At 40.8% G+C, this 17,084-nt stretch overlaps 1 protein-coding gene across 17 annotated transcripts in view; it reads left to right on the top strand.

Moving 5' to 3' along the window:
- NRXN1 (neurexin 1) overlaps nt 1-17,084 on the top strand; it is a 1,201,358-nt gene that overhangs the window by 602,085 nt on the left and 582,189 nt on the right. For all 17 annotated transcript variants that reach the window (XM_019497420.2, XM_019497419.2, XM_019497417.2 and 14 more), the window contains 2 exons: nt 5,691-6,072; nt 6,561-6,751. In XM_019497420.2, coding sequence (XP_019352965.1) covers nt 5,691-6,072; nt 6,561-6,751 — 573 coding nt within the window. The remainder of the gene's footprint in view (nt 1-5,690; nt 6,073-6,560; nt 6,752-17,084) is intronic.

Here is a 17,084-nt window from a genome sequence, read left to right as displayed (position 1 = left end):
CTTTAATTATAGTAATTTATTTTCAACATGGCAATGGGCAGTTCTAACAGTCCTTTTATCTCCTCAGCAATGCACTCGAGGCCACATAACTAATGGAGCTATAACTGCGAACATTGTAAGAAAACATAGCTGTTGTCTTATGTCTCTCTGGCATCATATAATAAGAGAGGTGGACTATTAAAAGAGGAGCATAATTTTGCTTAGTACATGTGGTAATGCTTTGGGATGGTCTCCTAAGGAAGAAGATTGCCTATAAAGCCTGATTTAATTGGTTTGAAAATAAGAAGTAAAGATAGAGAATCTAAAAAAAATCTCTTATGTCTTTGCTTAAATTGGCAGCTCAGACTATAATGTTCACCATGAGACTTTAATTAGTTGAAGCTGTATCGAATATAAAAACTAGTATTGAAAAGCATCCACACATTCTCTGCTATCATTGTCAGTCACTCATTTGGACATAGGGAGAAGAAAGAGTGGAGATGCACTTCAAAAACTAACTAAATCACTAACTGCATACATTTTTGTGAGCTAGAGCTCACTTCATCCAATTCTGGGAAAGGACAGAGCAGTCTGCCAAATAGAGAGAATAATTTGAATACAAAGGCAAGGAAAAGAGAGGTGTCTCCCCCATCTCCCCCACCCCTCCTTATAGCAGGCAGCTGTTCTGGGAAAAACAAACAAGCAATAAACTCATAGGGTGTCTTTACACATGCTCCAGGGTTGTGGAAGAGTGATATAATGAGCGCCGCTCTCAGGAACAGCTCTGATTAAAGCTCCCACAGTATCTCGTGTATTTAGCATCCTGAACTTCAAAATGTTGGTGGGGGCACTTTAACTAAAGCTTGTTCAACATGCTTTAGTTAAACACCCCCACCACAATTTTGAGGCATGGGCATGCTGCATGCACAAGACACCAAGATTGCTAGAGCATCCTAATTAGAAGGCTGCCTCCCCCCTCTGCCTTCCCCCACTGTGACTCTAAAACTTCAGGGATTCTGGCACACTTTTTTCCTCACCAGTAAGGGGTTGGGTTTGTTTTTTTTGTCAGGGGGGCTGGGAGTGGGCAGGGGGGTTGCAAAATCATGGACTTTATTATTTGGGGATGGCCTGAAACTGCAGCTTAATTATCCCAGTTAAGCCTAGGGAAGCCATTAATTTACACTTAATAATATGTGGATTAATGGCTTCCCTGGGTTTATTCAGGGTAATTAAGATGCAGTTTCAGGCCATGTGGCGATCTGTGGGGAGGGGCAGAACCGCTGGGGTCACTCAGCCAATCACAGGTGTAGGGTGCCTGCTCCCCCATGCTTAGTCCATGAGTATGGCATCTGGCCCTGGGTTCTGCCCACAAAATTGGCTGGCTACCTCCTTGAGTTTGGTAGGCCCCTGGTTATAATATGTGTTATGTGGTTAATTTGAACATAATTTAGTTACAAGATTTTTCTCTAAAATCTGTTTTGCTCAAGACAGACAGTTGATTTGCTGAGAGTGCCCTTGAGGATTCTTCACTGCAGGGCAGCTGTTGGTGCAACTGTCATCTTGAATGAGCACTGGGGAAATGGGACATAATGATGCATTACTATTACTGCATCATTTTAGTAATGGTGGATCAAGGTTCACTTACACTCATCTTATCTGAAGGATGAAGCTTTGGTAAGCTTGCCTTGGCTGAGCTCCATTTTACTGCTTTAGTCTTGGAAATGGAGACAGCCTCTGCATCGGCCTTGTGACATGTTCTGGCTCCTTTCTGCCCAGAGGCTCTTTGTGTATGAAGATAATAATTGAGCAAAATCTTATTAATATGTCTGCTTTCAGGCCAGATGCACTGAACTTTCCTTATAATTTATAACCCATTCCCTATGCTGTCTTTATGCGTTAAATAACATTAAATCTGTCTGGTCTGCATTCACCTTCATTATAACACAGATGTAGCACTCTATTACAGTGCAGTGGGCATTTTGAGGGCATCTTAAGCCTTTGAAGGTATCCCATTAAGATGCAGCTCTCAGTACCCTTGACAACTTGGTGTGGGCTGGTTTTTATTCCCTGGCAGTAAGGAGCCAAAGACCTGTCACAAGGGAGATGCAGAGACTATCTTCCTCCTCAAGGCAAAAGCTGACTACAGCATTCCTTCTCAGGAGACAGGCAGGTGAATGAACTACCAGTTACGTGATACAGTAACATATGATTACTTCTCACCTTCCTCACCATTCATTCAAGCTAAGAGTCTCACCAAGATTTGCCCTTCAAAGGAGAATCCTCACTGCCACTCTCAACAAGTCAAAGGTCTGCCTTTTTGCATTACATTGACTTTGGCAGGATTGCACACTGTATCCCAGAACAGAGATTTGACCTATAACCATGTCTGTGAGGTTATAATCACCTGTAGTATCATTTCTCCATATAATATCATTTGTTCTTCAGAAGTGTTTCTCTATCTGCAGGGGTAGCTCAGAACACTTTCTTCCTCCTCAGGGGTCAATAGGGAAAAGCAAGGAAATCTATTTATCAAGGTTCCAGCATGGAGGCCCCATATAAAGCTGTTAAAGCTAGCTTTTCCTTTAATCTTTGCTATTTTCTGTCTCACATCATCATCAAGACATTTTCCCTCTAAGGAGCCTTTGTCAGTCTGTGCCCCAATCCTGGCCGCCTCAACCTTAAAGTCTATATTACCCAAGTCTGGGGACTGCCCAGCTCACTGTCTTGTGGAGTTTGTTCTCAGCCAGTCCTTACCATGATGCTTCTTGGCTAAGTACAAACATTCAAAAAGCCAAAGGTGGAATCCAATCTACGCAGATTTCTTTAAGCTGTGTAAATTGAACCATTAATAAAAGGAACTCATATTTGCTCTTTGGTTGGGGAAAACAAGAAAATGCTTGCAGTGGCTGAAGTCAGAAGGCAAAGGGCGCACTTACATGCCTGTCAGCCTACTGGACATTGCTGAGGGCAACTGAGCCCAGCCAAGCAGGGTCCATCCCTGATTGGCTGGCTGGCATGCACCCCCAATCCCCTGCTGTTAACTGCAGGGAGAGAGGCAGCCAGCGTAGAATCTGTCTCCTGACCCATCATAGGGGGGGCTAAGGCAGATGGGGGAATGAAGCCCCTTGCCTCAGCCCTAGGACTCCCCAACCTGGAGCCTGCCCAGCTGGGGAGGAAGCCTGCACTGTGGGGGTTTCCCCCTACCCACAGATGCACAGCTTCACCCCCCTTGACTCGCTGCCTTTAATCGCAGAGATGGTGAATGGAGCCCCCTGCCCTGGTTCCAGCCCTTCTAAGCTGGGTTCTGCCCAGCTGGGGGGATCCCACACCACAGGGGTTTTTCCCCTGCCTGGCTGGGCCTGATGCATAGCCTCACCCACCATGAATTGCTTTTTCTGACATGCAGGGGGGAAGCAATGGAGACCCTCACCTCAGTCTTGCTCCCCCTGATCTAGGGTCTGTCCAGCTGGGAGTTCCCTCTGCCTCAGCCCTGGGCTTCCCAGCAGGGTCTGCCCAGCTGGAGGGAGCCCTGTACTGCTAGAGTTCCTCTAGCCACCCAGCCTTGTTGCATTTACATTTCTTTGAATAAAAAAATGGAAACAACAATGGCAACATCAGGAGAAGACATCGTTCATGGTTTTTGTAAAGCACAAGGGCTTGATTTGTAATGTTATGGCTAGATGCAATTAAAAGCATCTCTGAAGCTGGTAGAGCTAGGATTTCAATTGCTTTGTCTTCCTACTAAGGTACAGAGCAGACAGTAGGCTAATGAATCATCTCTGCTGTAGGGAATGCAGCAAAAGGACAAAGGCTTTGGAAAGCTGTCAATATGCAGTATGTCAGGAACTTCTTGACAAACATTTTTTTCACTGGTAAAAGCTAATTCATCTAACCTGAAACATTTCACAGAAACCTGTCAATTACCTGTTTAGCCAGAACAGGAAGTCTTTTTAAAAAAAAAACTAAATATGGAATGGAATGAGAAATCCATTTCTTGTCCATCTTTTATACAAGTCTGTATAAAGATCGGGTCCTATGCTCTGTGGCACAGAGATCTGCAGAATATTGTTTTGCTGAATCATAGACTAAAACTGATAAGGGACAGTGTCTAAATTATTTAAGTAAAAAATTAAGATTTTGTTAAAGGGAGAAAAAAAACAGTTTTACAGACTCCAATATGAATTGAAATATTTTCATGTATTATTGGTTGATTTGTTGATGACTTGTTTTGAGTTATTTAGATTTAAACAAACTCCTGCAATAGTGAGAAGAAATATAATTTTAATATAATAAAGGGCTTGGTCTGTCTGTCTGTCCATAACACTGTTGAAGCACTCTGATTGGTTACTGAAACAACCAATCAGAGTGTTCGAAGAGCATTACAGACAGGAGGCAGCAGTGGCACTGCAGTGGAGTGCTGCTATGGTGGCACGGATGGAGGGGACAGAGCAGGCCCTACCTGCTAGCATTGCCCACCCCCCCGCCCCTGCCCTGCTTCTTGGAGGCAGCGGTGGCAATGGGTACTGGCAGAGGGGGACATCGGGCATGGCGGGACAAGCTTCCCCCCACCCCCCGCTCCTGGGAGGCCAGAGTGGTGCAGGGGTTAGTATTAGCAATCTTCCCCACTCCCTACCCCCTCCATCATTTTTGACAGGCAATTCATTAGTTACATCATAATGGTCCTAAGTACAGGTAAACCAGAGAATTAAACTGACTGAGAGAGCAAGGTGAAGCTGAACAATTCAGTTGCACTGTATCTCATCTGCATAAAATGTTGGAAGAGATTTGTCTTGCTCTCTTATAGCAGGTCCTTTAGAAAGCTTTCTGATACATGCAGGTAAAATATATTAAAATTTCCAAAGATTAACTTTTAATGAATTATGGAACAACTTTTAAAAACTGTCAGTTCTCCTTTTATATTCTGAATAATCTCTCAAATTTTGTGAACTAATTCTGGATAATATCTTAAATTTTGTGAACTAAATTGTATTTATAAGCCCAAATGAAGGATCAGTTGTGAGCTACTATACTCTGAAGGCATGCAGAAGTGTGGCCAGAAAGTATAGCCACATGATCAAGGGCCAGTTTTATGCCAAAGCTCACACTAGGTAATAACTTTCCCTTATTTTAAAATCTTTGGGTGAAATCTGGCCCTAAACGGATCCTGCAGAAAATCTGTCATTGATTTAAAAAACGGCCATATGTTGCGTATGAATTCATGTCTTACTAGCATTCTCCAAACATTGTGGTAACAGAGGGAGGAGGGGGTGAAAGTAAAAAAAAGCTATTTGGAAGACAAAGCCCAAAAGTCAACGGCTGAGTGGTTTTAAGTTTGGGGCCTTTTAATCTCATCCACAGCCGCATACACTTATGTACCACTTAGATCACACCTGCATTTTACACTGGTAAAAGTAACCTGCAGCCAGAATCTGGTATGCCATTTAATATTGATGTAACATTTTAGTGCACACCTGTTGGGAGTGCACACTAGGGTGCTGCTCCAAAACCTACTTAAGGTGATGGAAAGACTCCCAGTGATTTCAACAAGCTTTAGATTAGTTTAAACAATTACATGTTTAGAATTATGGAATTTGGCTGCCATTCTTTTAAAATATAAAGAGCCTGTAAAATTGAAAAACATCATTGATTTTTTAGCTATTTTGTGGTTTCATTTCAGAGGCTAACCTGTTGTCTGTTGTTATTCTTTAAAGGTCAGATGGCTGGTGATCACACGAGACTGGAATTCCATAACATTGAGACGGGAATCATAACGGAACGTCGCTACCTGTCCTCTGTTCCCTCTAATTTCATTGGCCATTTGCAAAGTCTCACGTTTAATGGCATGGCATACATTGACTTGTGTAAAAATGGGGACATTGATTACTGTGAACTAAATGCCAGATTTGGGTTTAGGAACATCATAGCAGACCCTGTAACCTTTAAAACGAAAGCAAGTTTTGTTGCACTGGCCACACTGCAAGCCTACACATCTATGCATCTTTTTTTCCAGTTCAAAACAACATCTCTGGATGGATTGATACTCTATAATAGTGGGGACGGAAATGATTTCATCGTGGTTGAGTTAGTTAAAGGGTATGTGGACAGTTATCTATCTGTACAATAGGTAAAGCAGTTTGGGTGTTGTATTGTGTTTTGTTTCATTTTTCAATTTCTGGACCTTACTAAATGAAAAAGAGGTTTAGGCTAAAAATGTTTATCTCAATGGTCAGATCAGATTGCTACATGTCATAGTTTTTTAAAATATCTTTATATAAGATTAAATTAAGTATATGTAACTTTTATAGGACTTAAAACAAAATAATATTAATATCCCTCTCAGTTCCCGTGATGGGTGTGAACCCAGGACTAGATCCTCAGCTGTTTCAGTGGAGTCAAGCTCACCCTAACTAGAAAGCTTAAAACGTCAAACTAAACTCTTGATACTCAGGGTTATTCTCCAGTGATGGCATGGGGAGAGGAACAAGGAAATAAACAGAAAGGCACATACAAAAAATTGTACTGTATTCAATATGCAAAGGAGAACAAATGCTTATTTTAAAATCTTATTCTCTTTTCTCCAGCTACTTGCACTATGTGTTTGATTTAGGAAATGGTGCGAATCTCATCAAAGGAAGTTCTAATAAACCTCTGAATGACAACCAGTGGCACAATGTGATGATATCAAGAGATACCAATAACCTTCATACTGTAAAGATTGACACTAAAATTACAACACAAAGCACAGCAGGAGCCAGAAACTTAGATCTCAAAAGTAAGTACAGTCATTCTTGTGTAACACATACAAAGATATTTTGTACAAGTACAATATGAATAATATACGTGTGAAGTGCCACACAACTTCATGATATTATGTGCATAATTATTATAATGATAGTAATTAATATGTCCTTGTGGAATCCATTTTTTTCACGTTCAGTAATCTTTCCTGGTTACATAACACATAATATATTTGAAATACCTTTACAGTATGGAGAAAAATCAGGAAGTAGTAAAAAGACAAAGGCTTTAGGAGTCTTTGGAAAAATAGCTGAAGTGAATTAAAATGAAACTAGATAGAGGATCTATAGAAATTAAATAAGATCCCATAGACAAGAATATAAAATCCTTTAGAATTTAATTGAAAATCATATCTTCCCTTTAAAACTCTGTAATAGATTTAAAAAGCCTTTCTAATGGTAGTGTCAATAAGGAGTGAACCAGAACTTTCCAAGAAGCAAAATAGTAACATATACCATGAAGAAAGGGTAGCCTTAGAACTGGAGTAGAAAAGGAGGACCCTGTTTTTCGCCCCCTACCTGCTATTGTGAATGGAGGAAAATTCTGATCTGAACTCTAATGGTTAGTATTATACACAACACCCATTTATTTACTTGAACTTAGAGGTGGGAAAGGAAATATGAAATGAAAGAGAGTCTATAATATCATGTAAGCAAAGCATCCTTATGTGACATCTTCAAATAAAAGTAGCAGTTTTAAATATAAGCCACCCAGTTGTTTAAATATATATGTTGCTTTGTGTGGGCATGGATTCATTCACAAATATTTTAAGTATACAGTAGAATAAACTATATAATATGCATGAAGTTTCCTAAGGATTGGATTTTCATTCAAACTGCTACTGAGTTATTCTTATGTGTGTATTACTGTGTGATATTCATAATACTTGCATATTAAAATTGTCTGTATTTGTGAAAAAAGCCCAAATGATTTTATAAGGAATCAATGTCTGAAGGCAGCAATACATATTCAAAAGAATAGGTAAATATATCATTAAAAAATATCTATCTATATGCTGTGTATATCTTAAAAAACTCACTCTGTTCATATCAAAAAGATTGTGAATTTAAGAAGTATATATAAATATATATAAAGTTTATATATATATATATATATAAAAAAAATATATATAAAATAACTATGTATATTAGTTCTGTTTTCCTAAAATTCCCTTTAAAACTAAATCCACTTTAGGAAAACAGAACTGTGTGTGTGTATATGTGTGTATATATATATATATATATATATATATATATATATATATATATATATATATATGTTTTAAACTTCAGTCTTTTCTAAATGAACAGAGTGAGTTTTCTAAGCTAGACAGCACACAGCATATATATATATATATATATATATGATTTTATATATAAATAAAATCCATTTTAGGAAAACAGAACTAATTAAGAAGATTTTTTAAATCTACAGTTTTATAACCTTTGGCTTATGATACTAATTGGCAGACCTAGGAAGATCACTCCATACTGCATTTTCTTTTAACCACCTTCTGAGTTAGAGATAATGAGCTGACCTTGGTAATTATTCTCAATTTTATGATATTTCATGTGTTTTTGTCACCCTACAATACTCTTAAGATCAGGGAAGAGAGACTATGAAAATGATATCTTGATGTTTCATATTTTCCTATCAGTGGTTTCATTATCAGAAATGCTTGGTTTACAAGTCTAATCAAGATTTTCTAATTGCTAGCTCTGCTTTTTGAGTGGCATTTGAAAATCAAACTGCTCTGTTTTGTACATCCTTGCTAATGATGAGGGAATAAGAATTCAGAAATCAAAATCAAACTGCTAGCATTACTGTTAATGCTTAAAATGGAAGGAAAACCCAGTTTGCTTTTACAGCTATACTTGCAGAGCATGAGAATATCTGAGTGTATTTGTATATAAACCACTTTGTCAAATATTAAGTAGTTGGAGCTTGGGAGATATATATATATATATATATATATATATATATATATATATATATATATATATACTGCCATGAACTCGTAAGTGGAGTAACACAGCATATTATACTTACTTTACATATCATAACTACATCTCATTTTTTCTTATGTCTGTTTACAAAGTATAGCTTCAAAATAGAGCTTAATGATACTGTGCTTAATAAAAACACTAGAGGGCACTATTATTTCACTAAATATGCTACTTGCTGCAGTCTTGGAAAGATAAATGTCATCGAGGCTATAAAACTCCACATTCCTTTGTTTTCTTCAGATTCAAAATTGTACAGTATTTTTTCTGTATAGAACATATTCATTGCTCATGGATTTTCTAACCTTGAGGCTCCAGAAATACTAAGGAGTATAAAAAGAAAAGTATCAAAATGTTTAAAACTGGTTGCTGAATTACAATAGACATTGACTTTCTGGTAGTGGCTTTCTATAACTTGCTACACAAAAAGAAAAAAAGAATAATAATCCTGGAGATACAGTAGGTGACCTTGTTCACACTGCCTTTCTATCATAACAGGTTTTCAGTATTTTTTCCCCATTGCATAATGTGTGTTTGAGCATTATTATTTTTAATCTGTTTGGTCATCATATTTAGACCTTTACATTGTGTATATAATGAGGATTTTTTTTAAGCTGATATACTTTAGCCAGCAAAATCTGAGACCAGAATTCTACAAAAGGAAATGCCAGTTACATTTCACTGATATTTCTTCTTTATTCTCATTGAATTATTTCCCCATACCTTCTCTCTCTGTTTTAAATGACAATGCACATCTCCATCATTAACTACTGATCCCACAAACAATTATGTATGTGCTTAACTAAGATGAGTGATCCCCACTGACTTCACTGCTAATTATTGAACCCATGTATCTGTATTTATAAGATCATAGTCTCTAAATCCATTTAGTCCATGGCTATACTGGAACATTTTACCAAATACTTTCAACTGGTTATACTAGTTTAACTAAATCTAAATGTATTATCAGAACACACTCAGCATTATCAGAAACACTAGGATACTTATATAGCACAGAAAGCCTTGTTTATCACTTTGTCCTTACAAGCTGTAAATCCAGTTCAGCTGAATGAGAGTGAATTTTTTTGTTAGTAAATTTGTTACTATCCCTGGTGTATATACATTGTACTACTCCATCAAATACTTGATATTCAAGTAAGCAGTAAGACACGAATTGGAGAAAGCAATATATTGGGTATTAACATGTTTAGAATTCAAGAATCCAGCTGGGTTATTTATTCCACCAAAGAAAATGAACAAATAGAGTTAATGTAGTGTTCTGATCTATTTCTCTGTGCCCATGTATAAATCCAACCAATTGCCTATGAAACAAAATGAGTTTTAAAAGGAAAATGAGGAACATTCAGGCCTCCCTCCCTGCTGTAACAGCTAAGTCTTCTTGGATAGACTCCCTGTCCTACTTTCAGTATGGCTCCTGTGGTTCTCATTCTTGTGAAGTTCAACACACAATTCAAAGATTCCATAGACATAACTCCACTTAAATATACACTTCCTTCTTGTTTCTACTACCTACTAACACACTTTCAAAGACCATGCAGGTTCAGCTGGCTTCTCTATTGTGTTTAAAGTCATTCAACAATCCCACTGAAGTTAAGGAGTTTCCGTAGGTGTAACTGTCCCATAGACATAGACCTGAATTGGGGTCTGCCTAGCTCAGGTCTCCTGGGGAGCGCAAGCCTCTTCCCGGTGAGGAGCGGAGCTGCTGCAGATTTCATAGGGCAAGCAGCGGCAGTGGCAATGCAGGAGGGTTTGAGGGAGCTATGGCTTAACCCCTGTAGCCACCCCTCTGAGCCCTGCCGGCACTGCTGCTCACTCCACGCAAGCTGCAGCAGCTCTGCCTGCCCCACTCCCACCTGCAGTGCAGCCCCCCACTGAAAAGATGCTTGCACTCCCCAGGACACCATCACAGGGGCTGCTGCCCCATCAAGGTCCAGCAGCAGGGGCAGGGGTGTGACCACCAGCCAGCGTGCCCCCTGAAGCAAAGGAGGCAGGGAGGGGGTTTATTCCCCCCTCCATCCCCTCTCCCTCTGGGGAACCCCAGCTGTGCTTGGGGTTGGCAGGCTGGCAGACACCTGCTGTGGTCCCCCAGGGCAGAGGGGATGGCGGGGGGAATAAAACCTCTTCCTTCCCCCTTTGCCTCAGGGGAATGTGCTGGCTAGCCACTAGCTATGCCCCTGCTCCTGCCACTGCAGGGAGGCGGGGGAAAATTAAACCTCATGTCTCCATTTGCTTCACAGTGTTGCTGGGGCTGGCCATGCCCCCTGCCGCTCAAGCAGTGAGTGGGGCAAAATGCTTGACAGGGGCTGCTGCCTGGCAGACACCAGCTGGGGTCTGTGCTGGTGGGACAGGGGAGGGAGAAGGGAATAAAACTCTTCCTTGCCCCTTCGCCTCACGGGGGCCGGTATCTGGCCACACCCCAACCCTTGGTCTGGCTAGGGGTCAGAGGAGCAAGGCCAGCCCTGCTGCACTGGAGCAGAGAGCACAGCCCAGCCCAGGACTGCAGACCATGCTGGGATATTGGGGGACTGATTTAACTTAAACCAGGAAGGGGTCTGGGACAGAAGTTCCATTGACTGGTTTGACTCAAATCAGTTAAGTCTGATACTACATTCAACCAGGTTTATCTCACACCAGTTTTAGCCATTTTGAAACTGGTTTGTGTGCACTGAACTTCTGTTCTGTTACAGGTTTAAAATAGTTTCTGATCACTTAAACTAGTTTATGTACAACTTCTGTCCCTAGCCTTAGACTCTAAGTTCACCTGCTCAGTTATATTTTCTGTGAGTCACTGTAGTCAAGCTACTTCCACAACTCCCAGGGTGGTTCAGCCAGAGCAGGGTACGGTGTATTGTGAAAATTAGTCTGGCCAAGGTAAACAGTCCATGAAAGAAAAGAGCGCGTGAGACATCCAAACAATGACTCTTGCAAGGCATAACAGAAGGTCAGGCAGGCACAGTAACTCAAAACATAATGTTTCAATTTGTTCTGATAAACACTTTTTTTTTTTGAGAATCATCTTAATGAAATGTTTCATTTTGGATTTTTTCCTAATGTATCATTTGATTTCCCAGAAACTCCATTCTCTGACCTGGTCTACTTCCCATATATACAGTCTTTTACAAACTCTGTAGCATTATCCATATCCACCATCTCAGTTCCACTCTGCTGAAACCCACAGTCATCCTTTCATCTCTTCTGCCTTTCATATATATTGTTTCCCCTACAGTCTCTATTTTCTAGATTCCTTTATGTGTAATCTGTTGGCCCTAACTTCTTAGTATACAGTGAAGGACAATAAACTCACCTTATCCTCAAACAATTATTTCACTTTGTGGTCCAGCTCAAAATAACCATTTTCTAAAAATCTTCTACTGTGGTTACTACTACTCCTTCTGTTAATCTATCAGCCAACCTCATCTGTCGCTTCATAGGATTTTGCCAAATTAGCCTTCGTGTCTCACCACCAATTGGAAACATCTGAAAGAAAGCTAGTCAAATTCACACCCCTGGTGCATCTCTAGTGCCTTCAGTGTTGTTATACCACAAATATACTTGTCCCATGTCCTTAAAAACCTACTTTTCAATTAAAAAAATCCTTGCTTTATTTGTTATATAATGTACTAGTCCATGAATACATAATCTACTCACCTGTCCTTTACTACAGTGAGTGCTGATAATGAAAGAAACTAACAATATTTTACTTGTCTGTCAAATACGTTGCTCATGCTGGGAGAGTGGGTGAACAGACTTTTGCAAGACTGAACTAAACCAACTTGTTAATGAAAAAAGTCGTCTTGTTCCAGCAGTGGAAATTGAACCTGAGATTATTTCAGTTTTCCACGAAATTTTTCCTATTGTTTTATAATAAGCCCCTTATTTTTGCCACATTGTGTTGCTCTCTGTGTCACAGAGCCTCTCTCAATGGCAGGGGTCCTTCACATTTCCTATTAACTAAGAACCAAAGCTTTGTTGAAAAGCACAGAATGGTGTTTTATATAAAAATGCAAACTTATACAACTGAAAAAGCATTAATCATGAATATTACCCAAATCAACACGCATAAGTTAATTGTAATGACCTTGGCAAAGGGCTGTGAACTCTCTGTGCAGATATAATATTCTCATCCAGATGCAGAATTCCAAATACTGTCACTAGCAAACATGATGGGTGAGAGGCCATATGTCTTCATAATGTGATCTCATCTCCTGTCTCTTCAAACGCATAGGGACATACGGTGACAAATCCTAACACTGCCTTGCTAGTAATAGAGTGTATTGTGAGAGTGGAATCACTATAATTGAACTGTTCAGGGGAAGTCCAGTAAAGCATGGGGAAGGCACATGAACAGGAACGTGTGTTTTCCCAGGGACAAACAGCAGTGATACAATGTGTGCTGCTGCTACTTCTCCCCAGGGAACACCCATGTCATGCGTACTCTGGCACACATTGCCCCTGGTGGGGTAAGGGAGGCTGGGGCCAGCAACTATGCTGGTCCCAACAGCCTTACCTGGGGTCCTGGGGTCTTCTTGGAGTTGCAACTGCAGTGATCCTGCAGCCGGGAGCCTGGCTGGCAGCTGGAGCATGGCTCCAGCCAGCCAGGCTCTGGTTTTGGGTGGTGTGCACTGCCGCCACATGCGCCGCCCTGCATTTTTTAAGCTCAGGGTTTTTTAAATCCAGGATCTCCTGGAGTCAAACCCCCACCCCATCGCACTTCAAATTAGCAGTGTGGGGAACGCCTGTATGTCTGGCGTGTGGCACCACATACCACACATTTGTGCTTGTCTGGATGCTCCCTTCTTGTGCAACATGGTATTCCACTTTGCAGGACTCTGCAGCAGGACACACAGAGCAAATGATAGGTAGGTTAGGAGAGGTCAGGAGTGTGGTCGGATGATCTGGTCAAATGCATATCTCCTTCTCTTTCTTCCATTGGATAGACTAGGTATAGGTCCATGAAAGCTATGATATCATTTATTGGGCACTAATGGTATTACTAATGCTAAGCATGCTGAAAATATTCTGCCTTCCTCTTCTATCCCCACCAAAAAAAAAATCATGAGTTTGACACAAGAACCAGAGTATTTTTAAAGTAATGAGTGTGGGTTTCTGTTCATTTTCCTCCTTCTTCATGAGTCTTTAGTTGTCATGTTTTCAAGTTTTTTCCTCACCATTAGGGCTAGAAATTCATTTATTTCTTTATGAAAGCTGAGATTCCTATGCAATTATTGACTCCAGGAGCTAGGGATTTACGGTCCACAAAAGAACAAAAAGGGGAAAAAAATCTATCAAATATTGTAAGACTCGGAGAAAAAAAAATCTCTTGAGCTGGCATTATTGTAGGGGTTTTTGTAGAGTATCTCTGAGGTAGTGGCATGCTGGGAAAATTCTTCTGCCCCCATACATTTGCTCAGCACTTGGCATACTAAGATAGCTGGTGTGGATGTTGGCCTCCAAATGCTCCTAAAATGCCAAATAATCTAGGCTAATACCAATAACGTGGCTGTTATGTGGCTGTTTATCCACAATTGTAGTGTATCCCAATTACCACTATCTGAATCTTTCAAGGAGGTCTTGTTATGTCCTTTCAATCCTATGACAGGTTTACCCTACCCCAAATGCATCCTTGGACTCTATTCACATTTCTGTGAGCTAGATTCTTTGAACCTGCCCGTGGCACTGAAGGGTTTTCTTCAAATAGTGCTATGGTAGCACACTGTAATCATCTTAATTTCTGAAATTCTGACCAAAAAACCCTTAGCACCAGCAGCTGATTTTTCAGTCTTCTTCCTAGACCAGAGGTGTCAAAATCAGCTAGCCCCCTGCTAAGGTGTATCTGGATCATGGTGTTCCTTCAGGGCTGGAGCTGGACCCAGAGCTGGCGACAGTGTGAGTGGTGGCAGGGAGCCATAGAGGTTAGTGCAGCCATGGCTTACCTCCTCACCCACCACCAGGAGGAATATGTGGTTCTGTCCCCCAGATTTCAGCAGCAGGCTCCAGCCTTTCCCTGAATTTCAAGTCCTTTTATGAGCCCCAAGAGCCAGATGAGATGGCTTCATGGGCCAGATCCATCCCATGCGCTATATGTTTGACATTCCTGTCCTAGCCAAGGAGGGTCACTGGGTGGATCTGGCAGAACCTTTCACCTCTGCTGTACACATTCAAATGTGTATGGTTTTAACACAGTCATACTGGCTTAATGGCTCATGTGAGGCATCTTGTATGAGGCCTTAGGAAGTGGGAAGAATTCCACAGCGGTTACTGACCTTTGAAAACATCACCTTCCATTGGAGAGGGACACTGGACACTTTGGGAAGATAATTTAGGCCAGCATTGCATGTTTACTACAAAAAGAGAGAAAGACCGAGAGGCCTGTGTCTCCATAGTAAACTTCATCATGTCCGAGAATGCTGTCCTTACGCATGCTATGTTTCTCTAGGTCTGCTTTCTAAACCAGCAGCAGTTTCAGTCATTCAGGTGGATTGCTTAGCACTGCTGAATGCTAGTGCCAGGTACCTGTCACTGCATTCTCACCCGTAAACAGCCCGCCTGTAGCACTGTGCAAATGCAACTACCCTGCTTTCGGTTTAGGAAGTACCCTGCCCAAAAGAGTGCAGCTTGAGGACTCTGCACTGGAGTATGGTAAGTTTACTGTGTAGACATGAGTGATTAATGAACTGCCAGCAGGAAGGGAAACAGAAACACTCAACCGCATGAAACAAACAAACAGGGTCCTGATATTTTGTCTGATTTTCAGGTATATGCAATATACAGAAGCGGTGAGAACAGAATGAAAGGAAGGGCATTTGATATGCTTGAATGCTTTCCCTGTCCACCACAGCCACCTCCTCCAGATATAACGTAATTGGCATAGAGTCAATTCTGCGGGAGATGGATTACCACACACATTTATATGGCAATTAGATTTTATTATTTACCATTTAGCATGCACCACCAACTTTCCTCACAGCCTGGCGGACACACAGACTGCTGTAGTTTTAAATCTGTTTAATCTCTGTCAATACTAATGTCTTCCACTTAATCTTCCTAACAAAATGTTAAAATAAGGAGAGCAGGGATCTGGAAAAGCATTTTTATGGTTTCTCAGATCTATTTCTTATTTTGGAATCCATGTTGTTTGTGAGATAGACTCTGACTTTACACTTCTTGTGCTTTCCAAGCTGCAGCACTCCCAGAGAAGTCCTAGGGGGCATCTCTCTTCTTAGCCTCACCTTTGGATCCATTTAAACTTCAAATACTAATACTAATATCCTCTTCTTTCCCATCATTCTTACTATATACATCCACTCTTCCTTTTGTGAGTCTCCCTGTGATAAATACAAAGATCTTGCCCAATATAAATATCTTTGTTCTGAAGGTGTTGAACTGGGTGGGGAAATACAACAGGGAGGAAAAATGACATAGTGCCCTCATAAAAGGGACAATACAGGTCCAGCAGAAGTGTATGAAATAGTAGGTGGCATAGCAACAATGAGAGAGGAGACTTCAGACAGCAGCACAGCTGTAGCAGGTGAGGAAATTCTGCAAGGCAGCAGGTAGTACAACATGATCAGGGGAGCAGGAGAAAAGTGAAGCAGCAGGACTGAGGAGCGGTTTTACTTTCATCTTGGACTGTGAAATGCTGTCAAATTAGCAGCAAAAGAATCTGAACCATGTTCCTTCTTAGTGTACCTATCAATACAGTGAAAGCTCTGGCACCCATATCATTTCATGGGTTTGGCATCCGTCATTGTGGACTGGTGTACAAGTTTCCATGAAACAGAAAAGAGTAAGTACTGTCAGCCAAGCAGGGAAACATCAGTGATGTTGAATTCTCTTGATAAATAGCTAAAATCTATGCTACATGTCAAGAAGGAATAAATAGAGAGAAAGCACAATAGCCAACTGTGTGGATAATTTTTTCCTAATGATGTACTTAGGGACATTATGGAAGTCACCAGGGAACACCTAGCAGAAGTGTCAGACAAAAAGGATCAGGGTATATACCTCCAACCCCTTCCCCCAACGAAAAATAGGGTAATATTCTAACCTGTTATGTTGTGCCTGTCATTCCATTACTGTAATTGCATGTAGCCCCACTTTCTTGCTTGGTTAGTAGTATGGAGAGCATGCAAGAGACATAACAAAGCCACAGAAGTACAACTGACACAGCGTCACAGAGGTACTACTGATATTTGAAAAGGCGAATAACTTAGCAGGAACTGTTGGTGGGGAGGGGGTGGGAATAAAGCTGACAGTGAACAACTTGCCCTTTTTCTTTGAGGT

Source organism: Alligator mississippiensis, chromosome 1 (assembly GCF_030867095.1).
Source record: "Alligator mississippiensis isolate rAllMis1 chromosome 1, rAllMis1, whole genome shotgun sequence".
In the NCBI taxonomy this organism is placed as follows: Eukaryota; Metazoa; Chordata; order Crocodylia; family Alligatoridae; genus Alligator; species Alligator mississippiensis.
This window is presented reverse-complemented; position numbering and strand designations above follow the sequence as displayed.